General features: G+C 45.5%; 1 protein-coding gene across 1 annotated transcript; it reads left to right on the forward strand.

The window, feature by feature from the left end:
* The first annotated feature begins 1187 nt into the window (after window positions 1-1187).
* Window positions 1188-25551, forward strand: LOC143005050 (frizzled-3-like). The gene is made up of 10 exons (XM_076156290.1): window positions 1188-1466; window positions 17768-17964; window positions 18151-18453; window positions 18589-18751; window positions 19002-19301; window positions 19460-19711; window positions 22244-22392; window positions 22641-22755; window positions 23042-23205; window positions 23292-25551. Exons 1-10 carry the CDS (start codon window positions 1206-1208, stop codon window positions 23512-23514), a joined length of 2127 nt encoding a protein of 708 aa, XP_076012405.1. The 5' UTR covers window positions 1188-1205; the 3' UTR covers window positions 23515-25551.
* Window positions 25552-26041: the final 490 nt, after the last annotated feature.

Below are 26041 nucleotides of genomic sequence, written 5' to 3' on the forward strand. Positions count from 1 at the left end.
TACAAGTTGTTTTTTTAAGGGTTTATTTGTAAAGTTTAGGGCGCGGTGAAGCGAAAAGACACCGAGTAACAGAGTGTGAAACCTCGCACGGTGTCGCTACGAGTTGCCCGGTCAATCTCACACTAACATGCCGGGGCCGGGGGGGAGTGTCTGCCCGCCTGCAGGTGCAGCAGGGCCGGACACAGCGGGGACAAATGCTGCCAACGGCTTACTTTACATTTATGTTCCCTTGTCTGCTCTATCGTGACACGTTGTGCCGAAATACCGAGTCTAGTGTAGTAAAATGGGTAAAGAACTTCATTTGTCATTTAAACAGTTTCATGCTTTTTCATGAAATATATTTACCATCTTAAAATCTAGTGTATGTTTTAGACTTTGTTTGTATGTTTGACATTCTCACTCAGACCTGTGAAAGGCAAAGGTGTGGCCGTTCTTTCTATACCACATACAGTACTACTTCATTTTAAGCAAGTCCACTTAGGTTGTCTTTGTGTTCTTAAACCTGCAGGACCTGCCTGAAGTTGACTGCTGAATGTGAAAGACCCGCTTTGTTTTCCTCTTGTGGACGTACCTGCTGATCAGTTGGAGGATGTGCTGAAGCTCAGAGTTAAGTCATCATTGGAAACGGCGTAGAGAAAGAGGAGAGAAAAGAGACGCATGCGGTGGAAGAGACCTCCAGCAGGACACGTTATCGCAGGGACATGCTCAGATTCTGGGGATGGAACCAGGACACTCTCTCACTCTCTCTCTCTGACCAGGGGTTTGGGAGCAGCTGGTGGAGAGAACGCGTAGGGTGGGCTTTGTTTTAACAAGGAACACTCAAGCCTTGGTATTGAAAACCACATTCCAAGACATTATACAAGAAGAGCAAATCCAAACATGACTGCTGAATTCAGGGACTAACACAAGGAGCCAGCACAACTCTCTGCAGAGTGAAGAATTCAGGGTCGGATTGTTTTTTTAGGTGGATGGATTTCTTGCTTCTTTTTGGCGGATCACATTTATATCTAAAAATGGGCTTGGTTGCTTCTAATGTCGGAGGCCATGAAACAATCCCTGTCCCCACGGCTCGTTAGTGCTGCAGCAGGAGCAGACAGCCAGCGTGAACATTCAACAGTATCAGATTGTGGCAGCGTTGGTGGTGATCCAGTCATCAGCCTTGGCCACTACCTGGAGAAATGTCTCAAATTAGAATAAGAGCAGCCATGGGAAGAGAAGGCATGGCAGACTGGCTCCTCACTACTCCCACTGTCTGTTCGTCCTCCGTCCTCATCGCTCTCTCCCTACTGCTTCTCTGCCTGGTTTCTCCTACTTTCTGTATTCACATGGAGTCCATGGAGAGCCACAGCGAGTTTACCTGCGAGCCCATCAGACTGAGAATGTGCCAGGATCTGCCTTATAACACCACCTTCATGCCCAATCTCCTGAACCACTACGACCAACAGACTGCAGCACTGGCAATGGAGGTGAGGCTGTGTGAATGCTTGAGTGTGTGTGTGTGTGTGTGTGTGTGCACATGTGTGTCAGTGTGTGTGTGTGTGTCACGGTAGGTGTTGAAATTAGATAGCAGTTGAGTGAGATGACAGGGTGTGAAATTATACGTTGTTGTGAAGCACGGAAATGTTCGTGGTGAGTCTGAAAAATTTGACAGGAATCAAACAACATTCCAAGTCATATTACAGGGAATCCACAGGGATTTGTCTCAATGGTGTCGTGGAGAAGCAACCACACAAACAGGCACGGTACAAAAACACCCCCCCAAAAAACAATAACAGCATAGTGTGCACACCATGTGGGTGGAAGAGTTCAGATCAAATCACATCTCAGATTCAGTCCAGTTACACAAATCGGTCGGTGTTTTCATTTGAACTCTGTGTTTCTTATTAAAGATTAAATTTGTACAAGATCTAAATAATGAATGTATAGAAGCTATAAACCTGTAGGACCAGTAAGGTAAATCGCCCGTTTCTTCTCTTCTCAAGAGTACACAAACATTGTTTACACAGAAACTACAGAGGGAACTTGTTTTGCTCTGACACAGAGGTTACTATGTGAATAAATTTTGCGTAAGGATTGTGAAGAGAATAAAATCTGCAGGGTTTAGTGGAACACGTTTGACAGTCACAACCTCCTCGTCCAGTCCGGTTTGGACGGATATAAAAGGCTTGAGAGTGGCAGTGAAAGGCATTAACGTCTGTCTGCCCTCCTCGTGTTACAGCTCCTCTCTTTGACTGCACGTTACTGTTTCATCTCCGCGCTGATGAATGCGTATCTGGTCTCGCTCTGACGCCCCTGACCTCTCCTGAATGTGAGCGCCGTCTGAAAAAGAAAAGCGTCGGCAGAGAGAAGGTTTGCGCCAAAACGAGAAGGAGAAATTGTGAGCATCGATCAAGTGTGTTTTCTTTATTTTAAGGGCATCGGTGCATTGGTGCTGTGTTACACGGTGTCAGAGTGTAGTAGTGGAGGACGTGGAGTATCCATCCATATCAGGTTACCTCCCTCTCCTTCTCCTTTGTTACTACCCAGAGGGAGAGGGAGAGCAGAGAGCAAGGTGTTGCTCAATAATCAGAACATAATTATCCGTCATTATTCGTCCGTCCCTCAGACAAGGTGTCAAACCGTATATGGGACACCGGAAGGTTCCGTGGTGCCAAACTGGGACGACTCCAATTGCAGTAGCGTTCTCACATGAAAGGAGACCGAGGACTTTGTATTTACATGTACTGTTTTTCAAACAATGCAACATCTGCACAAGCAGGGCTCAGTCATGTGTGCAGAGCTTTTGTCGGGCAGTTTATCAGAAGCCGAGGCCCCTTAGCGTATTGTTAATGTGGGTGTCTCCGTCTATCCAAATGTCTGTAAGGCTCAGTCGCACTACACATGTCAGACGGCGTAGGTTTACTCGTGTTTTGGCTAGCGGGCGAGCCCCAAGAACGTGGAAGGATCAGAAATGTAGTCCGTCTAATTAATTCTGCCTCCAGCTGTTCACAGTTTGGCATATTAAATTCCTCTTGTTGAATAGCAGATGAACTCGGTCAAGGCCGACGATGGCTGTGTGTATTTATTTTTATCTTATTAAACCCAATATCTTTACCTAGAGGACTGTGAGTGAAGGCAGTTTTAGAATATGTAAGCAATGTCTCATGTCAGCATACACACGACAGGCGTAAAGATGGATTGGTCTGGTACAGCCTCACACTAGATTGAGGGCCATTCATCTCCCAGAGCGGACGCTAACTGTCGGCGAGTACTTGAAATTCACTCGGCGCGTTAAGGACACTGCAAACTTTCAAATCAAGTTTATTCCCAAGGGTCGTGTCAAAACATGCAGCGGTTTGTGAGAAGCGTCTGTTTTTGAACTTGCTCTGACCCAGTAGAAGAAGGAGCCGTGTAACCGACACCGGCGGTCCCTGCAGTCATGGAAGAGACAGCTTTCTGAAGATGGGGAGCAGCAACATGAGCCCCGGCAGCTCTCCGGCTCGCCTCCGCTCGGCTTTGACCAGCCGCGGCGGTCCTGGTGGGAACCCCGGAGGAAATTGAATAATATCTCTCATGGGACACTGGCTACATAATGCCAACGTGTGTGTGTGTGTGTGTGTGTGTGTGTGTGTGTGTGTGTGTGTGTGTGTGTGTGTGTGTGTGTGTGTGTGTGTGTGTGTGTGTGTGTGTGTGTGTGTGTGTGTGTGTGTGTGTGTGTGTGTGTGTGTGTGTGTGTGTGTGTGTGTGTGTGTGTGTGTGTGGGCTTTCAGTCGTTTTACGTTGAAAATAAATCTTTAGCTTTAAGTGCACGTTCTGTAAGTCTGCTATATTTTTCTATGACGTAACAGTAGCAAGTTGTCACATACATATATCATGAGAGGACTCGGTAACAAACAGAACCTCAAGGCGTTTATACACTATATGATTTCCAGCAGGTAACTAGCGGTGCAGAATCTCTGGCCCAGTGTGTCTGCATGTCACGGTCCAGATGACATGTTGCTTGTCAGTAATATCAGTTGAACTCTCACAAAGTAGGAGCTGTGTTCAAGTGCAGCTGTGCATCAGTCCAGCTGCACAAATATCTGGAGGATCTCTGCCAATAAATCCCAGTCTTCTCAAACCGACTGTCAGCAGGCCCGGCTTATGTGTTTAACAGGAGGTGTTTAGGTTTCGTGAAATGGGTTTAATGAGCAGGGGCAGGGATTTGTAGGAATATGGCAACAGATCTATAGCAGCGTAGATTTACTCTGGTTGACTTTGCAGAGTCTAACAGTCGAACTTGTGTCACAGGTACGTGCATCAGCTATTTTCTGTCACTGAAGATCAGACTGATAAGATCATTTTCCTGCCAAGTTGCTTAACAGAAAATCCTCCACTCAAGTACAGTGTTTACTTTCCAACTCGTGTGCCATTTGAAGTGTAACATCCACGGTGTTTGAGCTGCTATGCTTCGGAGTCTTACTTCATGTTACACAAGTCAAACAACTGCTGCATCAGTCTGATGGATTTCCCGAAATGCCTCAACGAAACTGGAGACATTGTCAGCAACTGTAGGAGTCACATATGGGTCGGATCACATGATGGATGTGAGAGCTTTCATGTCATGGAAGGATGATTCCCCTGAGCTGTCATATTTCTTTACGGTGGTGAGTTGTCCTGAAGGCTTAGGTGTCGAAATAGTCAAGCCCTGATTTCGTAACATTAAAAAAACACTATTTTGACAATTTAGTTTTATTGTTGTTGTATTACATTTTCCTTTTCGTCCTTTCAGATTTAGGTTTGTCCGAATTTATGGACCCAATTAACCCTGAGTGACAGCTTAAGGCTACAGAACGCTTTTTATTTTTCCTTGTGTGTAATTACAAGGGATCACTGTCCTCTTGTATTTCCTCTGTGTGTGTGTGTGCGTGAGTGACGGTGCCAGCTGCCGTCTCTCATTCGTGCTAACTAGCTGCTAATCTCTCTCTCACTTCCACAATGACATTGATTTGTCCGGCCGACCAGCCACCGTCCCCATCTGCCACAATAGTCAATTAGACGCGAGAGGAGAGGGCGAGAGAGAATGAAACATAAGACAGGAAGGGGGGCGGAAGGGAAATGGGTGAGTGTGTGGGTGCTGAAATGATTTCTTTGGGAATACGTGTGTGAGTGTACTTGCTTGGTTGTGATTGTATGGCTCAAGCTGTCCATCTGTCACCATCAGAATCAGAATGCAAAGATAAATATAGTATGAACCAAATGTGCAATGTTCAAACTGGGCAAAAAATTGAATGTGCAAGTACTAATTGCCAGCAGTTGTAGGTTTTCGTGTGTGTGTGTGTGTGTGTGTGTGTGTGTGTGTGTGTGTGTGTGTGTGTGTGTGTGTGTGTGTGTGTGTGTGTGTGTGTGTGTGTGTGTGTGTGTGTGTGTGTGTGTGTGTGTGTGTGTGTGTGTGTGTGTGTGTGTGTGTGTGTGTGTGTGTGTGTGTGTGTTGAGAATTGATCCCCTGGCAGAACCTCATGTCCAAACTGCACTTCTCCTCAAACGTGATTTAGCTATTTTAAACTAAATAATATTACTACTATTACTACTACTGAGCCTAAACACTGCTCACCTCAGTGTGTTTCCTGTTTGGTTGAGCTGTATAGAGTCATCACAGACGCCTGACATGTTGTAGTTCTATACGGGCTGTAAGGTAAATCCCTCTCACTGACAAGAGGCCGTATTTCTCTGTCACCAGCAGGCTAAAACTGTAGCTATCTAATTTGGTGTGCGGTGCAGGACGTGAATGGCAAACCTGAACACCAACACAACATAACACACTGCAGTGCCGTAGCTGAGAAGGAAGATGGAAAGCTATTAATCCAAGTCTGGGGTTGTGTTTTATCACATGGCATTATATTGCAAGGTATTCCTCTTATGTGTCTGGATCCTGACTCCATTGGCCAGTCTCCTCATTTAAACAGGCTTTGGGTTTCAGTGGAGCACACTGTTTGTAAAGCAAACACACTGCAGCACAGCTTTAAATGAGGGAATACAGAGCTGTCAATCACTCCGCCCTCATCCAGTGCTGCTCTGCTCACAGAGAAGCAGCCTCTTCTCGCCAATGTTTTGTAATATACGTTATTGGATGAACATGAATGGACAAATCTATGGACAACCAGGTGATGTTTCATTAAAATGACTGAAGATTTCCAAGGAACGTGTGCTGTTTTCCTTCTCCAAAGCAGAAATCTGGCATCTGGCATCTGGCATCGTCATTTGGGGTCTAAAGATATCTTTTTAGATAAAGAAATATTCACATTTCCTTAATTTAATCTAATTGCTTTCTGAATATGATGAGATCTGCCTTTTGGACCCCAGATGGAGGAGAAAATAATGATCTGCAGGCAGGCAATTACGTACTTAATTTGTGTGAAGAGAAGCTTAAGAGCTTTAGTTATAACACAGGACCGCCCTCGTTTTATAACAACACCTACACTAGTGTAGAGAGCTAGACGGAACAGAAAATTACCTTTTGATTTTAGACTATTGTTTTTATAGTAATTACGATATGTGGTTAGTATGATGATTGTAAGTTTCTTCACGAAAATCATGAAAACCTCATGTTTGTATCAACCTCTATGTTCTTCTGAGCTGCCCCTGAATTGACTTTTTCTTGTGGTTTGCTAGTTTCATGCATCGTAAAGGCCCATGGATTCATGCGTGGGAGTCACTGAACGGTGCAGGGATGGCGCCAAATGACGGGGATGAGAAAAAGAAAAGGGGTCAATGAGAGAACAGAAAGGGAAAGTTGGGGACTAAACAGAGGGACATCCGCACAGAGTGACAGGTTGTGTGAGGTCTTTACACCTACTGTCTCCGCTGTTTGCGTTTCTGCCAGCATGGGGTCCTGTCCTTCAAAATAAGACGGCTCTGTTGTCGACGGGCCACCCTGGGGCCAGCAGGTCCCCACAACAAAGAGAGGGAGAGTGAATGCCAAAGCTAGGGGCTCGCTGTGCTTTAAGTCTGCTCTGGTTTGTGTGTGTGTGTGTGTGTGCGTGTGTGTGTGTGCAAAAACACTTAAGACAACTAGGTTCTATGGTGGTGATTTTTGTGAATGCGTGATGGTTTGGTTGGTTGAGTTCATGCTATGTGTGTGTGTGTGTGTGTGTGTTCATGGTGTTTTGAGCGTCTGAAGAGGGTGATTAGCCTATTCACTGGGCAGAGACGGGCAGGTCGCCTTTCAGTTAAAAAAGTTCCTGTTTATCTCAGTTGATTATCCCTCTTAGTCTGACCGAGTCTATTGACGCTAGCAGCACAAGTGAAGTGATGATTTATTTATGCACAGAACAAAGGCCCTGCCTGGTGCTGTTTTTTTGGCAAACCGTTCAATCAACGTAGCTCTGCCACCTCCACTCACCCAGCCTGAGAATGCAGAGCAAAGAGAGATTTGAGGGGAGATTGGAAAGGTTTGGCTCTGCTCAAACACAACAGCGGCTCTCTGCTGCTGTTGGAGGTCATGGAACGCTATGCAGTTGCGTATCGAGTTTGAATAACTCAACCCAGTTATTGAGTTATTGAGGCATTTTATATACATTAAAGTACATCACTGAGGTAACTGCATCAAGTCAGCAGTGAATCAGAAAAATGAACAGAACTCCCAACCGTGCATTTCTGTTTTTCATTGCAGCATTGAGCTCTTTGATCTCCTCCACCTTGTCCATCCAACCACTCTTAATAAGATTCTTCCACCCTACCTCTCATCCCTCTATCAGTGATGTATGTGAAAGCCTCCCAGCCTCCACCGCCGCTCTTATCTTTATCTATTTATCTCCTCTATCTGCTGGTCCCACCCTGCACTCCTTCCAGATGTTTGATGTAATGTATTACCCGGATTCTGTCTCGTGCTTTGGTCACACCTACTCTATTAATCTGCCCCTCCTACGCCTGGTGTAATGTATAAGACTGTGAACTACCCAGACTGTCGGCGAGGAGGCCCGTAGTGTTCAGCTTCAGCCGGCCTGCCTCGGTCAAAAACCATAAATATAGGTTATCCAAGTCTTACGGTCTTAATCTGAACCCATGATCCAGCCTGGGAAACTGGGCATGTGCCAGTCTGTTTGCATGAGTGTTGGCTGAAAAGTGAGAGATTGAATGTGTGTGTGTGTGTTTTTATAACCCTCACTGCTGAGCCCGACCTCTCACAAACACACACACACACACACACATAATCATTGATCCCCTTGTCACGCAAAGCCACTCAACACAAGGCAGCTCACATTTTACAGAAGGTCGGGACCGGCGTCGCCATTTTACGGCCCCGCTGTGGCAAACTGGAGTCACACACATCCATGAAAATGTGTACTTACAGTCATGGGTGCAGTAACACAACAAAAGGAAATATTTCAGGGTCTCGTGCGCATGCGTGTCCTCTCAGAGTACATGGACGTAAAGACAGAGAGGACCAGGTGGTGGAAAAATAAGGTGATGTTGGTGCGAGTGAATATATGTGGAGAGAGCAGATGGATATAGATGTGTGTGTGTGTGTGTGGGTGTGGGTGGTCTCCGGGCTCCCCTAGCCTTTGAACTCCCCGCTGTGCCATGTGCCAAAGAACATTTAACGTTTAATTATGTTCAAAGACGCGTCTGTTTTTTTCCCCCCTATTTGATCTCAGTTGACGTGTCACATTTCCCTCGTAGGTTTTTAGATCAACGTCACTGAGGAACCTGGACACACACGTTGAAAGAGGTGAAGGGCCACGTAGAAGAACAATCTAGATATTTGTGGTTTGACGGTCATTTTCTAAGCGATGTATACATTCTACAAAAAATATTATTGGAAAGATCCTTACTGACCCTCTTGCAATAAGAATCCCCCTGCTCTTAACTTTAAATTAGCTGTAAATTGTTGGTTATGTCTTGACGGTAGCGTGGTGCGTTTGTAAGCAGATGGGTGTGCAGCGACAGTTTGGATGGCGTTAGGAAGTGGGTGGGTGCTATCTGATTCCACTCCATTGTCGCAGTCTGGCCTCCCCATCTACATCTCTATCATTTTATTTAATCCTCTCGCTATGCTTCTCGCCTTCTTTTCTTCTCACTTTCATGCTCTTGCTCTCTGGGTGTGTGTGTGTGTGTGTTCCTTATGTGCGATTGTTTGGCTTACGGTGTGGATGGTTTCAGCCATAAAAGAAGTCGCAGCACAAGTGATTGTGTGTGTGCGCGCGTGCATGTGTGTGTTGTGTGTTGACGCCAGACACACATCTACGCCTTGCCCTGTTATCCTTAATGAGACGTGGTCCTGTGAGAACGTCCACATCACCTGTTGCCATGGTAGTTAAATAGGAAGAGAAAGAAGAGGAGGAATGGAGAGAGACAGACGGACTGGGGAGGGGAGTGAAATTGGATGAGGAGTGCATGTTCTGGAAGACACCAAGGAATGAAGGAAGAGGAGGAGGGGGAGGATGGTTAATAAAAGGGAAAACAGGAAAAAGAAGTCATTTTCTTTATAAAAAATAATGAAAAGCCCCATCTCTGACGTTCGCCTTTGTACGAATCTTGACAAGTCGTGCAAAAAGTGTGATTTTGGCTGTCAGTCCCGTGTAATTACAGGGAATAAGAAGAGGTTAAAGCGTATAATGGCCCCACACTGATGAATAGACCGGCAGGAGTGTGAGGGGAAATTGCAGAGGCTTGTCAAGGCTAGACTTCAGATATGGCGCCTGTCATGTTGGTGTCTGTGTGTGTGTGCGTCTGAGCGAAAGCGAGTGAATGGCAGCTCTTTCCTTCACTTGCGCATCACAAACCATTTCTACACCCGATTGGACAAATGCAGGCCTTTTTTGCGAGCTGCTAGTTTGGAACTCGATTTGCATGAGAGGATGTGATCAAGAGAGACATGGAGCTGAGCTGTCAAATTAACGCGTGATTGACTTTAAATACACCACTTAAATGCACGGACGATTGTGAAGCATCATTTGCATGTACAGTACATCGGCACAGAGGAATACAGGCAGTGTTTCATGACTGACTGTTCCAGATGGAAATGTAAGATTTCTCCACAAATATTTGTTCTTGATACATTTCATTCGAGAGATGGGGATGGAATGTAGAATGGGGCCTTATTTTATATGTGGAATATCTCGATTAAATGGCTTCTACCTGATTTTTAGAGGCACTGAGTCTTGTTGTGTAAATGTTCCCTGATGGCTCCTCTGGTGATCATGAAGGAAGCCCACTTACATCGGCATCCATTACATTCCATCCACCCTTTTCCATCTCGCATGCAATCAATCAGTGCTTTAGTAATGAATTGACTCCTGGCCAGGAACCTCTCAGTTGTATTTAATTTAAAAAAAAAAGAAAGAGGCAATACTCTCTTGGAAAGTGAGTGAGTCCTGACGAGACGAAACATGCCGTCTAATGCACACACACAGCTACACACTCGCATGCACCGGCCCCTTCCCCATCAGCATTTGACAGAAACACTGATAAAGGGTGTATTTGTAGTTTCGCAATGTTTACAAATGGTTGCAGAATATGACCACATTTTTCCACGAGAAAAAGGGTGGAGGAATGGATGAATATGTGGACATTGATCACAAAGCACACACACAAAAATACAATTATAAATGAATACAATAATTGGTGAATTATTCGACTACTTAGATGAATTTGGCAAGATTTAGGAAAACATTGGTGTCAGATATAAAGTGGCGTGTGTGCTGTAACGTGTAGATTCTAGAAGATAGCAGAGGAGAGATAAAAGAAAACAAAGAAGGGAAGTCGATGAATGTTGATGTTAGAGGGACAAAAGAGGGAAAAGTGGAGGACGAGTGCATGTCCATGTAATTGCCAGCAGTAAATGGGAGGCAAGAAAAAGCAGAGATGAATGCGGGAGAGAAAGAAGATAGGAGGAGGAGGAGGAGGAGGAGGAGGGGAAGTGAACGTGAAGGGGAATGCCATTAACGGCTTTGTCTGGACCTACCGACTGAAGGACGGATGGACACGGATAAATGGAGAAATGAGTGAAAGGGAGGGAGAGTGTGAGAGAGGGATGCCCCTTTCTGCACTGTCTTTCAGAGATTAGAGGAGGAGGAGAGCATCGCGGTGCGCTCAGTCCATCTATTCATGGACAACGACTGTGTCTCTCAGCCTCTGAAGAGGAGGCAAGCACATAGCCTCTGTGTGCGTGTGTGTGTTTGTGTGTGAGTGATTCCTGTGGTATGAATTTGTGTGTGTATATATATCGGAAAATTGTATAAGAGACAGTATAATTTTCCGGGAGCCAGGATTTGTATTGAGCCAAGCGAAGGTGGAGAGCAGCAGCATTAATCTGTGCAGAGTAGATGAGAGAAGGAGATGAATTCTGTGGCATGAAAGAGGAGAGGAGAGAGAAAGAGAGAAATGGAGGAATTAGATGTAATAGCCGGTGGAGGGTGAATGTTATAGCTGCATTAGCTAATGGAGGAAGAGCTGATGTGGTCTGACAGCGTTTGTGCTGCAGGGTCTGACGGACTGACTCACACTACTCAGAGAGAGAGAGAGGGAGAGAGAGGGGCAGAGAGAGAGACGGGATGTGAGAGATGTGGACTTCGGAGAGGTTTGGTAAATCCCGATCTTTCCCCTGGCCTTGAGTCATTTTACGACCAGTGCACAAATAGATCAATATTAGTAAAAGATAAAATCCAACAAGGGTGAAATAATCAATGAAAGTGAAGGTGCAGGAGGTTATTAGAATGACATAGCAGGTTTGGAAGGACACAGTACATTAAAGTGAAGGGGGTTTGTTTATTCATGTTCTTCTTGTTGATATAAAAATTAGTTCACATTAGTGACATAAATTATGAGCAGTTTTGTTAATCACTGGCCACGTTAACCATAATCTGTCATTTACAGATAAATGTGTTTTTTCCTTAATGAAAGCTTTATTTTAAAAAGCAACACGCAGAAGAGAAGAGAAACGGACTTTATTCTTTATCAATTAAATTCTTTTGCTGACATTAATATTGGTTATTATTGCTTCGAGCTGTTTAGGTTCTGATTTACAATGTGGATTTTAATGTTGCTTATAAACAATGGAACTGGAACATTAAGCAAGCGAAAATAATTGTTACATTATGGAGAGGAAAGACATCATCACTCTTTGTGGAAATCATTTTTCCAGGACGGATTCAGTTTGCGGATTCAGGAGGAATCTTTGCCGGTCCAGGAGCCGTTTGTTTGGCACCCAACAGGCTGCCAGTCTGACCTCGAGGCGGCACAAAGCTTATGACAGTTTCAGGAAGTGTGTGTGTGTGTGTGTGTGTGTGTGTGTGTGTGTGTGTGTGTGTGTGTGTGTGTGTGTGTGTGTGTGTGTGTGTGTGTGTGTGTGTGTGTGTGTGTGTGTGTGTGTGTGTGTGTGTGTCAGTTCTCACATTCTAAATGCTCCTTCAATCCATTTGACTCCCTAATCCACCGGGAAACCGTCACTCTTTTCTCCATGCCTCTCCAGTTTTTCTCCCTTTTTCCTCCCTTTCTCCTCCTCCTCCACACTTGACAATGTCCATGAGTTTCTGCAGAGCTGGCTAACAGGATTTTCTACAACAGCCCTAAGCTTCTCTCACTCGCACGCACACACATGCACACACACGCACACACAGACTCACACAGACTCCCCCCGCCCTCTTCTCCACAAACACACCTACACAACTCACACAGATCCACACAAACGCGCACAAACACATCCACAAATTTGGGTCTAAAGCTGATTGAATGCAACCCCACCCTCTTCTCACCGTGAAGAGAGTTCACACAAACTGCTGGAAGGAAAGAATAACACAAAGTACTGAGCTGAATAGATAGTTCATAGATCATAGATCATTTGTGATATTGTAGACAGTGCTGTGATCAATGACCTGCAAAATAACTTGGGAGCACACAAAAGGGAAACTAAACAAATGACTTAGAGTGATCAGAAAGCATTACTCTTTTATATGGACTCAATACTCAGACTATATGTCCATACTGGGATTGAAGTTGAAACGTGAACATAGCGTAAACATGGATGGAATTAATAGGATTGGGCCATTCTGAAAGTGTACTCGCCTCATTGCGTAATGGCGGCGTGAGGCGAATCTTTCCATTGAGCCAATGTATGCGGAGGAGGTGCTGACCGCTGTGTTTCGTTTCCAAGCTGCAGTAAACCCATCAACACTCGCGTAATTCAAGTCTATTAATTGGAGGAAACATACTTTTGTTCCAGCTCATTTCAGTCACCTTATATAAGATAAGATAATCCTTTATTCGTCCCACAACGGGGAAATTCACATTGTTACAGCAGCAAAGTGGATCGTGCCAAACAATAAAGAGCATTAAGATAAAATAAGAGCCTAACAAAAGTACAAGAATACTGCCAAGTACTAAAATTGCAAATCAAATATGTTACATATTGCACATAGGGGATATTGCAGGGTTTGATCATTAGACTGGGTTTACTGGGAGAGGTGCTGATTGAATAGTCTGACTGCTGCAGGAAGGAAAGACCTGGGATATCTCTCCATGAGGCACCGCAGGTGAAGCAGCCTGTCACTGAACGAGCTGCACAGGGGTGTTAGACACTCCTGTAAGGGATGGGACAGGTTGTCCGACAAAGAACACAGCTCGGCCATCATCCTCCTGTCCCCCACCACCTCCACAGAGTCCAGAGGGCAGCCCAGGACAGAGCTGGCCTTCTGTGTGTGTACTTATGTGTGTACATATGATGTATGGAAAAATGTACTCTATTTATCGCCTTAATCAGAGTGTAATCGAAGCCGGGGCCATCACATCTTTAATTGAAATCTAATTAGCTCAACATTTATTTTATTATGTGACTGTCAATCATTCTCTCTCTCTCTCTCTCTCTCTCTCTCTCTCTCTCTCTCTCTCTCTCTCTCTCTCTCTCTCTCTCTCTCTCTCTCTCTCTCTCTCTCTGCCTCTCTCTCTCGATCACTCGCTCGCCCCCTCCCCCCAGAAAAGAAAGAAAGAGAAACTTAATCCTTCTATTCAGAGAGAAGTGTACTCGTCAGCCCCCCCTCTCCCCCGTCGCCATTATGTGCACTCACAATTGTCCGTGCAAATTACACACATGCAACAACATCACTTTTTGACAGGTGGTGCGTGTCAGCCTGCCCTCATTTAGCTGAATTATCAGTCGGGCTTCCTGTTTTTGTTTAACATTTGTGGAAATGGAGGCGTTTCAGAGGCCAACCCGTCCTCAGTCATAGTTGCGAGGATGCAGGAAGGTCGATGTAGGAAACAGAGAAAGTAGCGGGGAGACAAATTGATTGGTGGAAGCCGATGCACCACATTTCCAGTCGCTCTTGTCCTCTTTTCCTCACTCCTCCTCTTCCTTCTCTGCATCTTGTCATCCCGTCTGTCAGCAGTGGTAGTGACAGTCTGTCCCTTTAGACCATGTCTCTGGGCTTCACCACTGCTCCTCCACGACCAACTGACTCCAAAGTGCCAAATAATTTACTCTGGTTGTCCTCTATGGAGAAGTGATTGACGCCGCCTCCTCCTCTCTTGTTGGACCATTTAATATCAATATTCTCTTCGTGGTGGGAGATGGGGGGGGTGATTGCTCTGACAGTCAGGAGTAATTGCTCACTCACTCACATACAGTACACACACACACACACACACACACACACAAAGAGAACGAGGAGAATTGGGACATACTTAAACAGAAAAATTACAAAACACACATGCAGGCACACACTGAATGCCACATCCACATGAGAAATGGGGACAATGGGGACACACAAAATTCAAGTCACACACAAACACACACACACTCGCGCACACACTTACCCGCCGTAGGAATTAGTATCAGGAGACTTGAAGAAAGGGGCCATTCTGCCGGGCAGCGAGACAAACTCGTGCACAAAGCAGGCAGCACTCAGCTAAGTGTGGCCTCAGGCTGCTACCAGTGTGTGGAAAAAGGAGAAACGGTGCGACAAGGATGCCTCATATCAGTTTCTGATGAGGCTGGGGACATTTGGATGCCGATTCACACAACATACTGTACACGGTAACAGATTGAATGGGTCGTGTCTCGTACGTACCGTTCCAATCTGCTGTACGCTTAAATGAAACGGAGGCAGTCTGTGGATACAACGGACCTCATCCAGTTGAATCTGTGCAAAGCTGAAGTTAAAATGATGCATTCAACCCTATGTACAATCACTGTAAGCACCGCAAACATGCACTTCCTCACCTGGAGTACTTCCTCACACAAGATGGTTAAGCTACAAGTCATTTATGTTTATTCATGTACAGCAAAGCACAGTACAGTGTGTACTTAGAGCAGGTGATGAGTGTCGTGTTTCACATCCTGCAAACACTGATTCCATCTCTTTCTGCAGGGTTTTCATAGAACTGAAATAAAATTGATCAAATTTGAAAACTGAAATCCAGCTAAATATATTGAGGGATGATCTTCCTCACTGTCTTCAAATGTAGAGCGTTTGATTGAAGTAGTGAGGACATATTGAGGGGTTTTATGTGGATCATTACAGCAGGTTGCCAATATGTTAATGAGATTGAACTTGTGTGTGATCATTCACATCATACACTACTTTCATGGCTGAGTTTGGTTCCTACACAAAGGTACTTCCTGTTTCATTGTCTCTCTTTCTCTCTCGTCCGTTTGCTGAATAGCCTGCACATAATAAACATAAACGCCTACTTCAGCTCTTTGGTTTGAGTAAGGAGCAAAGCTCATGTGCTCGCCTGTCCTTCTTTGTTCCTAACACACACTTGCCTGCACACACACAAAAAACAGGATATAGGTTAAGATAAATGTGTGAATTATTGAGTGAACTGCTGTGTGTGTGTGTGTGTGTGTGTGTGTGTGTGTGTGTGTGTGTTTTTTCCTGGCATGTTTTCCTGTCGAATCCTCCAAACTGTGTCAGGCAGCTCATGCACCACTGCACCCATTTACTGGTGGAGCATCTCTCCAATGTAGATTCAGAACACATCAATTGAGAACAATCAAAACACACTCTGCCTGAGCACAAGCACACACACACACACACACGCATCACTGCTGAATGGACATTTGCACACATACAGTCCATCCGGCATTTGTAGCCAGCGATCAGTGTTAAGTGGCCTGCTTTTGTCACGTGTGCACACAGTGTGCACGGTGGGCGGTGGGGTTTTGTTTCGGCGTTCTCGTCTCCATTCTCCGCTGTCACACTACGGCCCGGCTCTGGTTTCTCTGCTAGCTCGTGTGTAGAACCTCAGCTTCAACGCAGCCAAATGATACTGAAAATTTTGAGCTGCACGGAGGAAGATCACGCCACACACCTCAATTAGTATTTCACAAAAACAGGTTTTGTTGGACTATAAAATTTTATAGTCAACACGTTTGAACAAGTTTAAAAGTTTGGTTTTGTTGCCTATATGTAATTTCTAGTTTATTTGTTTTTTAACTTAAAACACTCTTAACACTCTACTATATCCTGGTGTAACACTGATGATGATATAATCAAGCAAACCTCTCTGAAAGCTCAGGAGAGCCCTGAGGTAAAACCTCCTGATCATCTTGCTCTATCATGTCCAAACACAGACGGAAACATGTCAGAAATGAAAGATTGCATTGCGTATTTATGTACAGCAGGTGTCTGTATCTGAATAATGCAGTCACCGGCTAAGAAGAGAGAAATACAAAGTCATCATCGACTGAAATGGTCTGTTGGAACTACAAACTTCGCCAAAAACAAGTACACAGCACACTTTATCCCCACTTTGATTATTGATTATTGAACTAGAGTGTGTATCAGCAGTTTGATGATGGAACAAGTGAGGGTGAAGGTCATTCTGGGGATTTGAACACTTATGTAGGTGGGATGTAGGTCACACATCGGATTCTGTACCTACACTACACAAAATCTACAATCTTTGGTGCCTGTGTGTGTGTGTATAGGGGGGGGACTCTGCCTGCCGGTTGTTTGTTTAATGTGCTCATACTTGACCGAGGCTCCAGCATTACAGGTCCAGTTCTGCCGTGTTGTACTTTAAAGGGATGTTTGTGTAATGTCACTCCTATGCATATTTCAACAGCTTCTAAATATTGATATAGTAAGTAGTGGAAACTGCAGCAGAGGAGTTTGTACAGGCTTATCCTCTTTGAAATGAATTTTCGTGTGTGTGTGTGTGTGTGTGCGCGCGCGGCTCGATAAAAAAAAAAAGTGCTGTTAAATAAACAAGGTGTTTGTTCCCTCCCCTCCCCTCATCATACACACTCTTGCCCACAAGCATAATGGATTTAACAACCCTGTCAGGCTGGTTGTCAGTAATTTCAACATCATACAGCGTAAGAAGTCATAATCATGCTGGGATTTTTCACCATTTTAGTTTCTTTTGGCCCAAACCACCTAACTTCCACATCTTAGACTACATTACTTTAGAAATCCCCAAATTGCTGAGCAGCTCAAATTATACAACAATGTCTCCAGTGATCTTATGCCTGGACGATGTACTGCACACACTGCATGACTGAGCACAGAGAAAGGTTCACTTCAGACCAGATCTGTCGCCTGACACGAGAAAACATGCTGAACTAAGTGTGAAAACAGATTCAACCAATGTGATGGAGCTGAGAGCTGAAGTCTGAACCCGGTCTCCTCTTCCTCCCTCTATTCCACTCCTCTGCGTTGTTACTCCTTCCTCTCGCTCGTCTTCACTCCTACGCTTCCACCTCCCCGTATCTAACTTTCTAATTCCTCTCTAGGCTTTCCGTTCTTTGGTGGCAGTGTTATTAAACATGAGTCTGTCCTCGTCTCTCTGTGTCTCTGCTGTGTAGCCGTTTCACCCCATGGTCAACCTGGTGTGCAGCGAGGAGCTGAGGATGTTCCTGTGTGCGCTGTACGCCCCCGTCTGCACCGAGTACGGCCGCGTGTCCCTGCCATGCAGAGGCCTGTGCCACCGCGCCAAGGGCGACTGCCAGAAACTCATGGACATATTTGGAGTCACCTGGCCAGATGACATGGAGTGCAGCAGGTGTGTGTGTGTGTGTGGTTATAAGAGTTTGACTTGGTACTCAGAAACAGCAAGGGATGTATCTGCTGTATCTGGACAACATTTGAAGCATTTCGTAAACAAATAATAATGGCAATGATGAAAGTAATGATAAACTTCTATAAGCTTCTAGTCGGACATGCTAATTCCTTTGTAAATCCTTCTCAGGTTCCCAGACTGCAGCGATCCGTATCCTCGTCCAGAGGACCTGCTCACGGCCTCTGACCCCACTGAGCAGTCATCGCTCACTGTCCAGAGAGACTACGGCTTCTGGTGCCCGAGGGAGCTCAAGGTCGACCCAGACCTTGGTTACACCTTCATGGGCAAGAAGGACTGCTCTGCTCCCTGTCCCTCCATGTTCTTCAGTCAGAGGGAGCTGACCTTTGCCCGCTACTTCATCGGAGTGGTGTCCATTGTCTGTCTGTCTGCCACGCTCTTCACCTTCCTCACTTTCCTTATTGATGTTACCAGGTTCGGATGACTTTTGTTCTTCCACTTTTTAAATATGCCTGTGTAGAGACGTCTAAAATTAAATTGAACAGCTATGGATTCAAAAAAGGAAAATTAATCAAATAATCTGCTTGTTTTCCTTTTCATTTCCCTTAGGTTCCGATATCCTGAGCGGCCAATCATCTTCTATGCTGTGTGCTATGTCATGGTGTCGCTGGTGTTCTTCCTGGGGTTCCTCTTGGAGGACCGGGTAGCCTGCAACACAGTCAGCCCGGCCAAATTCCGAGCTTCCACCATCACACAGGGTTCACACAACAAGGTGAGGGGCTTTAGTTCAATTCTGTGCTAATATCACAAAGCTCACAGAACTTGAAACCATCGGCAAACCACTTTACCCAGTGATTATTGTTCATTTTGCGATGGTGGGAACTGGGCGTCCTCACACAAAAACCATGTGGCCTTGTTGCTTGTTCTCTCTCTCTCGTTGTGTTTCTGTCATGTTCTGCTTTTAAACAGACACTGAGGGGGATCAAATCTATCTATTATCTCTTGTTGGTATTCTCTCCCAGGTCTGCACCCTCTTCTTCATGGTCCTCTATTTCTTCACCATGGCCGGCAGCGTGTGGTGGGTTATACTGACGATCACTTGGTTCCTGGCGGCCGTTCCTAAATGGGGCAGCGAGGCCATTGAGAAGAAAGCCCTCCTCTTTCATGCCTGCGCCTGGGGGCTCCCGGGGGCCCTGACTGTCACCCTGCTGGCCCTGAATAAAATCGAAGGCGATGGGATCAGTGGAGTGTGCTTCATCGGCCTGTATGACATCAACGCCCTAAGGTGGTTTGTTCTGGCCCCTCTCTGCCTCAATGTGGCGGTGAGTACAGCGAGAAGATAGACGAGATAAGTGTGGGAGGATACAGCTTATGGATTAATGGGTGGGTGGAGGAAATGATATACGTATGGATGGTTGGATAGAACAATGGTAGGCGGTTGGTAACTCATCACCTTTCCCTCCCTCTCCCCCCCCTTCAGGTAGGCGTTTCTCTCCTGCTGGTGGGCATTGTGGCTCTGAACCGTGTGCGCATGGAGATCCCTCTTGAGAAGGAGAACCAGACCAAACTAGTCAAGTTCATGATCCGCATGGGTGTGTTCTCCGTGCTCTACCTGGCCCCCCTGCTGACAGTGATCGGCTGTTACCTGTACGAGCACACCTACCGCAGTGTGTGGGAGACCACCTGGATGGAAGAGAACTGCAGGCGCTATCACATCCCCTGTCCATACAAGGTACCACACCGGGAGTTAGTGTCGTCATTTACTAAACTGATTCCTGTGCAAGGTTATCAGTTATGAAAACATCAGAAACAAACAATGGCCTGTTTCTGCTGTTTTAGGTCATTCTGACAACTCGGACAAGACATGGCCACCACTGTGGATCAGTTAAAAAAATCAGTGTGTGTATATATTTTGAGTGTGTGTGTGTGTGTGCATTAGTGTGAAGGTATTTGTGGAGGGGAGGGAGCAGAGCAGTATGCATCATTACCTCAGCTAATACAACTCTCAAGATCAACTCTACACCAAACTACCATCTCTGTGTTAGTCTGCGTCTTTGTCTCTCAGGCTTTCACACACTCTCCCCTCCTCTGTGTCCCCCCTCTCCCTCTCTCTCTGTCTCTCTCTCTCTCTCTCTCTCTCTCTCTCTCTCTCTCTCTCTCTCTCTCTCTCTCTCTCTCTCTCTCTCTCTCTCCCTCTCTCTCTCGCTCTCGCTCTCTCCCCCCCCCCCCCTTTCCCTCTCTCTCTCTCGACTTGCTCAGTCATGCTCTGCTGCCTGTTTTCTATGAGGTCTTTGTAGCGGTTATGAAGCCTGGCTGGGGGGTGGTGGGACTGCGGTGCCTCGTACAGTCAGGCATTAAGTAATAACTGAATAATTGTGCGCGGGCGCAGACACAAACACACTCCCCCTGCTCCCTATCTCTCTCTCTCACAAACTCACACACACACATTCACACAGAGGCCGCAGCCAATAAAAGGCAATGAAAGATTTTGTCAGTCTTGCTCGTAAAACATCCGATGTGAAAATGGATTTTCATGCGGCGGATCATTGTTGGATCGGGTGATGTGTTCTTGTTTCCATGTGGTGCTCATTCCAGGCCAGCGCTGTCACTGTGGCATTATAAGTGAAAAATGTAAGCGATTCTGTGCCAAACTGTAACGAGACAGAGTGGAGGCAGGTGTAAGTGCTAATGTTACGTGTGTGTGTGTGTGTGTGTGTGTGTTTGTGTGTACGAGTGTACGAGTGTGTCTGGTGCTAAGTGTGTGAGCTCATGAAAAGAGACCCCCTTTTTGTCCTATTGTAGCTGTGGAATTTCAATATTGCTATGTGTTATTTGATCTTTACCCTTGGGGGGTATTTTGTGTGTGTGTGTGTGTGTGTGTGACAGAAAGGAGCCAAAAGCATGTTTTGGGGTAATTGAAGATTCTTTGTATATTGCGTCTGCTTATTTGGACCTTGGCCTACTTCTTTTTCGTCTGAAATATGTAATCTCAGCATGAGTAGGATGAGTCAAACTTAATTAAACATCAACACCACAAATCTTAGTGCATCTAGGTGCATCATCTGGTGCAACGCCTGAGCTTTCATAAAGTCCTCCTACCTTAATGTTCTAAAGGTCCAAGACACAAAAGAAATCACAGCTCTGAAAGTGAAACCAGCTGTATGTGTCCACAGTTTAGATACAATCTAATGACCTCTTATTATGGATAAAATAATCTTACACAAAACAAAGAAACTGTACTAGGCTTGCTGCCGTGTTGGAATTCATTAAAAACAAATCATCATCAAATCTCTCCTCACAGCTCAGTGCGGCATAACTCCGGCAGCTCTGATTCAAAGCAGTTAGATTGTGGCTTTAACAGTGTTGTTCTTTGTCTGAAGTGTTGCACAAGATGTCACGATGATGGATGTTTTTTGGATCATCACAGTGATGGTGACTGTGCTAATATCAGCAAGTTGGTCTACAAACGAAAATCCGAATTGCTCAGAAGTTAACGTTTTAATTCCAAAAGACCAAAATCTCTCTGTTCTTTGTAGCATGTTGAACTGAAGTGCTACACAAAGGGTTGCATTGCTTGAAATAAAGTCTGGAGTTCCCCCACAAGCAGATAATTCCCCTAGTGCAAGAAAACATCCACTTCAAGAACTCTTAAATCATTCACCAACTGTCCATCAAAGACAATAAGCAAATTATAGAAACTATCTACAACTTTCTCTTTCTCTTGAATCCCAGCACCTCCCGCTTCATCTCACATCACATCTACGTCCTTTCAGGTCACAGTTAATGAACCTTTCTTCTCCCTTCATCAGCTGTAATCCCATCAGGCTCTTCATAAGGGATTCACTGCCTCCCCCAGGAAATAAGTGGGATGCGGCAGCTCCACTTAGCTCCCTGCGATTACACGACTGCTGTAAACTCCTGCCCCCTGGCGGCAGATACGCTGCACTGACGAGCAGAGGGGTACATTGCTACTGTAGCTCAGCTGTTAAAGCAGCTGGTCCCCCCCCTCCACACACACACACTTGATGAGAGTGCAGTTTAAGCCCGCCCCCCCCCCCAATGTGTTACCAGGGAGTAGATGTTTGACCTGGATCCAGTTCAGTATTACAGTGCTGAGCTACACAAAGCAAATGTCCGTCCATGAATAATTAAACATTCTTCATCTTCTGTTATTGTCCCACGTGTACAGGCAGTATGTCCGCCTCTCTCTGCTGTCAGCTGTTTATTGCAGCGGTATTAATATTTGATATTTCTCTGTTGCTAGGTGACCCAGACCAGCCGTCCGGCGCTGGCTGTGTTCCTGACTAAATACCTGATGATGCTGGTCGTGGGGATCCCTTCAGTGTTCTGGGTGAGCAGCAAGAAGACGTGTTTTGAATGGGCCAACTTCCTGCACGGGCGCAGACGGAAAGAGTAAGTCAACACACTGGACAGTAGTGACGTTGCGGTCATGTGGATATTTTATCTTCACATTTATATTCAAAAAGACAAAATTTAGAGATCACACGTGTAATTATCCTAAAAGTGACATCAGGTGGATGTGTTGAATCTTTGAATTTCCTCCCGTTTCTCCCTCTTCCTCCTCCTCCTCCTCCTCTTTTGTATCTCCCTCTCCTCTGCCTCCCGCTTGTCTTCCCTCCTTCACCTTCATCTCCCTGCAGCAGTGGGGTGAACGAGTCTCGCCAGGTGCTTCAGGAGCAGCCAGACTTCACCCAGTCTCTGCTGCGTGAGCCCCACACCCCCATCGTCAGGAAGTCCAGAGGAACGTCCACTCAGGTAAGACTCAGTGTATATATAAAGTATCTGATTGATCTCTGGGGAGGCAGTAGTCGAGTGGGTAGAGCTTCCGCTTAAGAACCGGAGGGTTGCCGGTTCGAGTCCCTGCCGAGGTGCCCCTGAGCAAGGCCCGAACCCTCAATTGCTCCCCCCTCTGCGAAGGGTGGTAATATAATGTAATGTAAGTCGCTTTGGATAAAAGCGTCTGCCAAATGATCGTAATAATGTAATGGGGACATCCAGTCAAGACGTCACTGGAATAATCTCATCTTCCACACTCCCTTAGGGCACCTCCACACACGCCTCCTCCACCCACTTGGCTGTCTTGGACGATCCCGACGAGCCCATCAGAGCTCCTCACGTCCTCCCCACCTCTACCAGGAGCAAGGCCAGCAGCGTCCACAGCAAGACCAGCTACCATGGCAGCCTGCACCGCGTCCGTGACGACAGGTAGAGCAGGGCAGTCAGGCCTTTCCACCCACACGTACGCCTGTCAAAACGTGTTCCAACTAAAATCTTTCTTCTCTTCCTCTCAGGAGCGACGGGCAGGGTCACCGAGGTACAGAGGTACGCAGTTTCCATGGCAGCATGCCTCGTCTCAACCACCCGCTCTCCACTCACAGCAGCGTCCATCAGCTGGACGGACACTCGAGGCACGGCAGCCAGCGAGATTTGTCAGAGGCCCCGCCTGCCCTCGTCACCCATGGGACCACGGCGGGTGACAGTCGAGTTTCAGAGAACGACGCCACTAGCGCCTGATAAGAGACAGATGGTCAACAGGGAGTTCTGCTCCCGGTAGACACACACATACACACACATGCAGCTCTGTGTCGTGTGTGTTCGCCCTGACAGAAGACGGTGGTCGGCCTTGTAAGAAGTGAACGCTGTGGCCCTTAAATGTTACCATGGTGGTGATCTGTGGCGTATTCACGGGCAGCTTGTTACTGGTCGGTGGTTGAAGTGGATGAAGGCCAACACGGGTCAGACGGTCCACTGGACCGATGTCTCGTACTGTACTGAGTCTCTGTAACCTCGGAAAATGCATCAACTTAATAGACTCGACTCCAGCCTGCCTCACACATGCAGAGCCAACAGGACTACCCTCGCCTCTTCAGGGAAACGTTTGCTTCGGCCCAAAGCGGAGCTGCACTGCACACCAAACACACACTGACACAACGTGGAGAGGTCAGCATAGCTTGTGGATTTTGGATCCTGTACCATCATAGAGGATTCACACAAAACGTTATGTTATATATAATCACTGCCGAGTATCTGAATATTCCCAAACTGTTTGATTTGTTTGTCCTGGACTCACAGAGGACGTCTGGAATGCAGCTCGTCACCGATGACGCTCATCTTTGTGTGGCTTTGGAAACAAAGTTTGGACCTAATGTGAAATTGTGGACCTCTGTGTGTTTGAGCGGAATATATCTCTACTGTGAAAATGATCTGCTTGCTGCTGAAAGCAAGCGCGTGTGTGTGTGTGCGCGTGTGCGTGTGAGCATGCATTGTGCAACAGAAAAAGAGATAGAAGTGGTTTTAAAATGAGCTCACTTCCTCCCTCTGGTGGAGAGGTGATTGGAGTGTTTTGATGATGCACTGCGTCTGTTTGTTGTTTTTTTATGAATGCTTACAAGATTATTCATGATAAGCTATCAGTTGGTCCAATTTGATCTGGATGCAGATTGATTTTTATAAAACTTCAAAACTACAATTTCTTTTGACAAACAAATCAGGCCTATCATTACTGTTGTTATGTGGTTTGTGGAACAGTAGCTCTTGGGTTTGTATCCGTGTGTCAGCCTTTTCTCTGTTGTAGGACAGATTTCTCCCCGAACAAATCTCTGCCTTGGTGGAGGTGTAACAAGTGCCCCTCTAGTTATTTTAGTTTTTATTTGAATGACTACAAGAGTAAATGGAACAGTGCTCACAAACACAACATATCCTTGAGCTAAGCCTTAGGAAAAACATTAATTTGGTAGATGAGTGTGTGTGACTGACTGAAAAATGACAAAAGGGAATTTTTTTATGGTAAAATATTTAAATCATCATTTAAATGCCTGAATTGTGGATAAATGTTTAACAAAGTTAACGAGTTCAACCCTCAGTCATACCTGGTACGATGGTGTTGTTGGTGTGTGAGATGCTTACTGTTGGTTGAGTTGCAAGAAACAGAACACGGACCCACAGATGATCCAAGTGTGGAAGACATTTATTTGACACAGTTCAATGTATTCTGGAAGTGTAACATAACTTGAAGGTTCTGTTTCGTTCCCTTAAACAAAAAAAATCTGGTTTAGTTTTCTCAGCTAGCACACTCGGACCTCTGTGTGACTGTACACACACACACACACACACACACAAATATACATATACACACACACATTGTTATATTATTTTCTTGGATTATTGGATGCTTTTTGTGCCAGAGGTAAAGTGGACAACAAAACATTAACATTGTTCAATGTCACAATCTGAAGCATCTACGTTGACCCCTGTGGACTTTAATAATGTCTTTAAATTTCATCCATGTATCTTTCTCATCCCCTCACACACACACACACACACACACACACACACACACACACACACACACACACACGTATGAGTAGGTGTGTATTCTCTGAGCTGTCTGTGTTTTTCTAGTCTACCTCTTTAGTCCACATGTCCCTCTGGCCTTGGATCCAGTCTCCTGTCAGTCTGTTTGTGTGTGTTGTACATAGACTCACCATCTTGATGACTAATCTGCCTTCAGCCCCCCACACTGCCCCCCTCTCCCCTCTTTGGACCTACACATCCTGTCTGTCTGTGAGTTTTTACTGCTTTCAAACAATCATTGTCCTTTTTCCTCTGCCTTGGACGTTTCAGTGACAGATGCGGAGGTAAATCCTTCACGTCTTAAGTGATTTGTGATGTTGTGTTGCTGCGTGGAGCTGCAGCGGCTTGAAATATGACTGTCACTCTATCATCTACTCGTGATGGTTAACTACCATGAAAAATGTTGTGCATTTTTAAATTGAACTGTATTTGCCTTTGATTTTAATTTATTTACAGTTTGGAACTGTAATGTTTACTTTTACATGCAGTCTAATAAAAAATTTGTAAATTATCAGTTGCCTCTATTTAAGTTGATTTAATATTCTGTTAACTCGTGGAACTGTGCTGAATGACAAACCTCACTGATTGTGGACATCAGGCACAATAAATCAAATGATCAGTAAGTGAAATACTTGCTGTGATTGTTTCAAACAACCCAAAGCTTGATAAAAGCAAAGTCCAATCACCT

This window comes from Genypterus blacodes, unplaced genomic scaffold (assembly GCF_046128005.1).
Source record: "Genypterus blacodes isolate CSIRO-AG114 ecotype Tasmania unplaced genomic scaffold, CSIRO-AGI_Gbla_v1 ptg000067l_1, whole genome shotgun sequence".
NCBI lineage: Eukaryota > Metazoa > Chordata > Actinopteri > Ophidiiformes > Ophidiidae > Genypterus > Genypterus blacodes.

Bases quoted from the DNA above. Each gene is read 5' to 3' on its own strand.
- LOC143005050 (XM_076156290.1), top strand. From the start codon at position 1,206: ATGGGAAGAGAAGGCATGGCAGACTGGCTCCTCACTACTCCCACTGTC. The intron at 1,467-17,767 runs GTGAGGCTGTGT...TCTGCTGTGTAG, and splicing joins CTGCAGCACTGGCAATGGAG to CCGTTTCACCCCATGGTCAA. The intron at 19,302-19,459 runs GTGAGTACAGCG...CCCCCCCTTCAG, and splicing joins CTCTCTGCCTCAATGTGGCG to GTAGGCGTTTCTCTCCTGCT.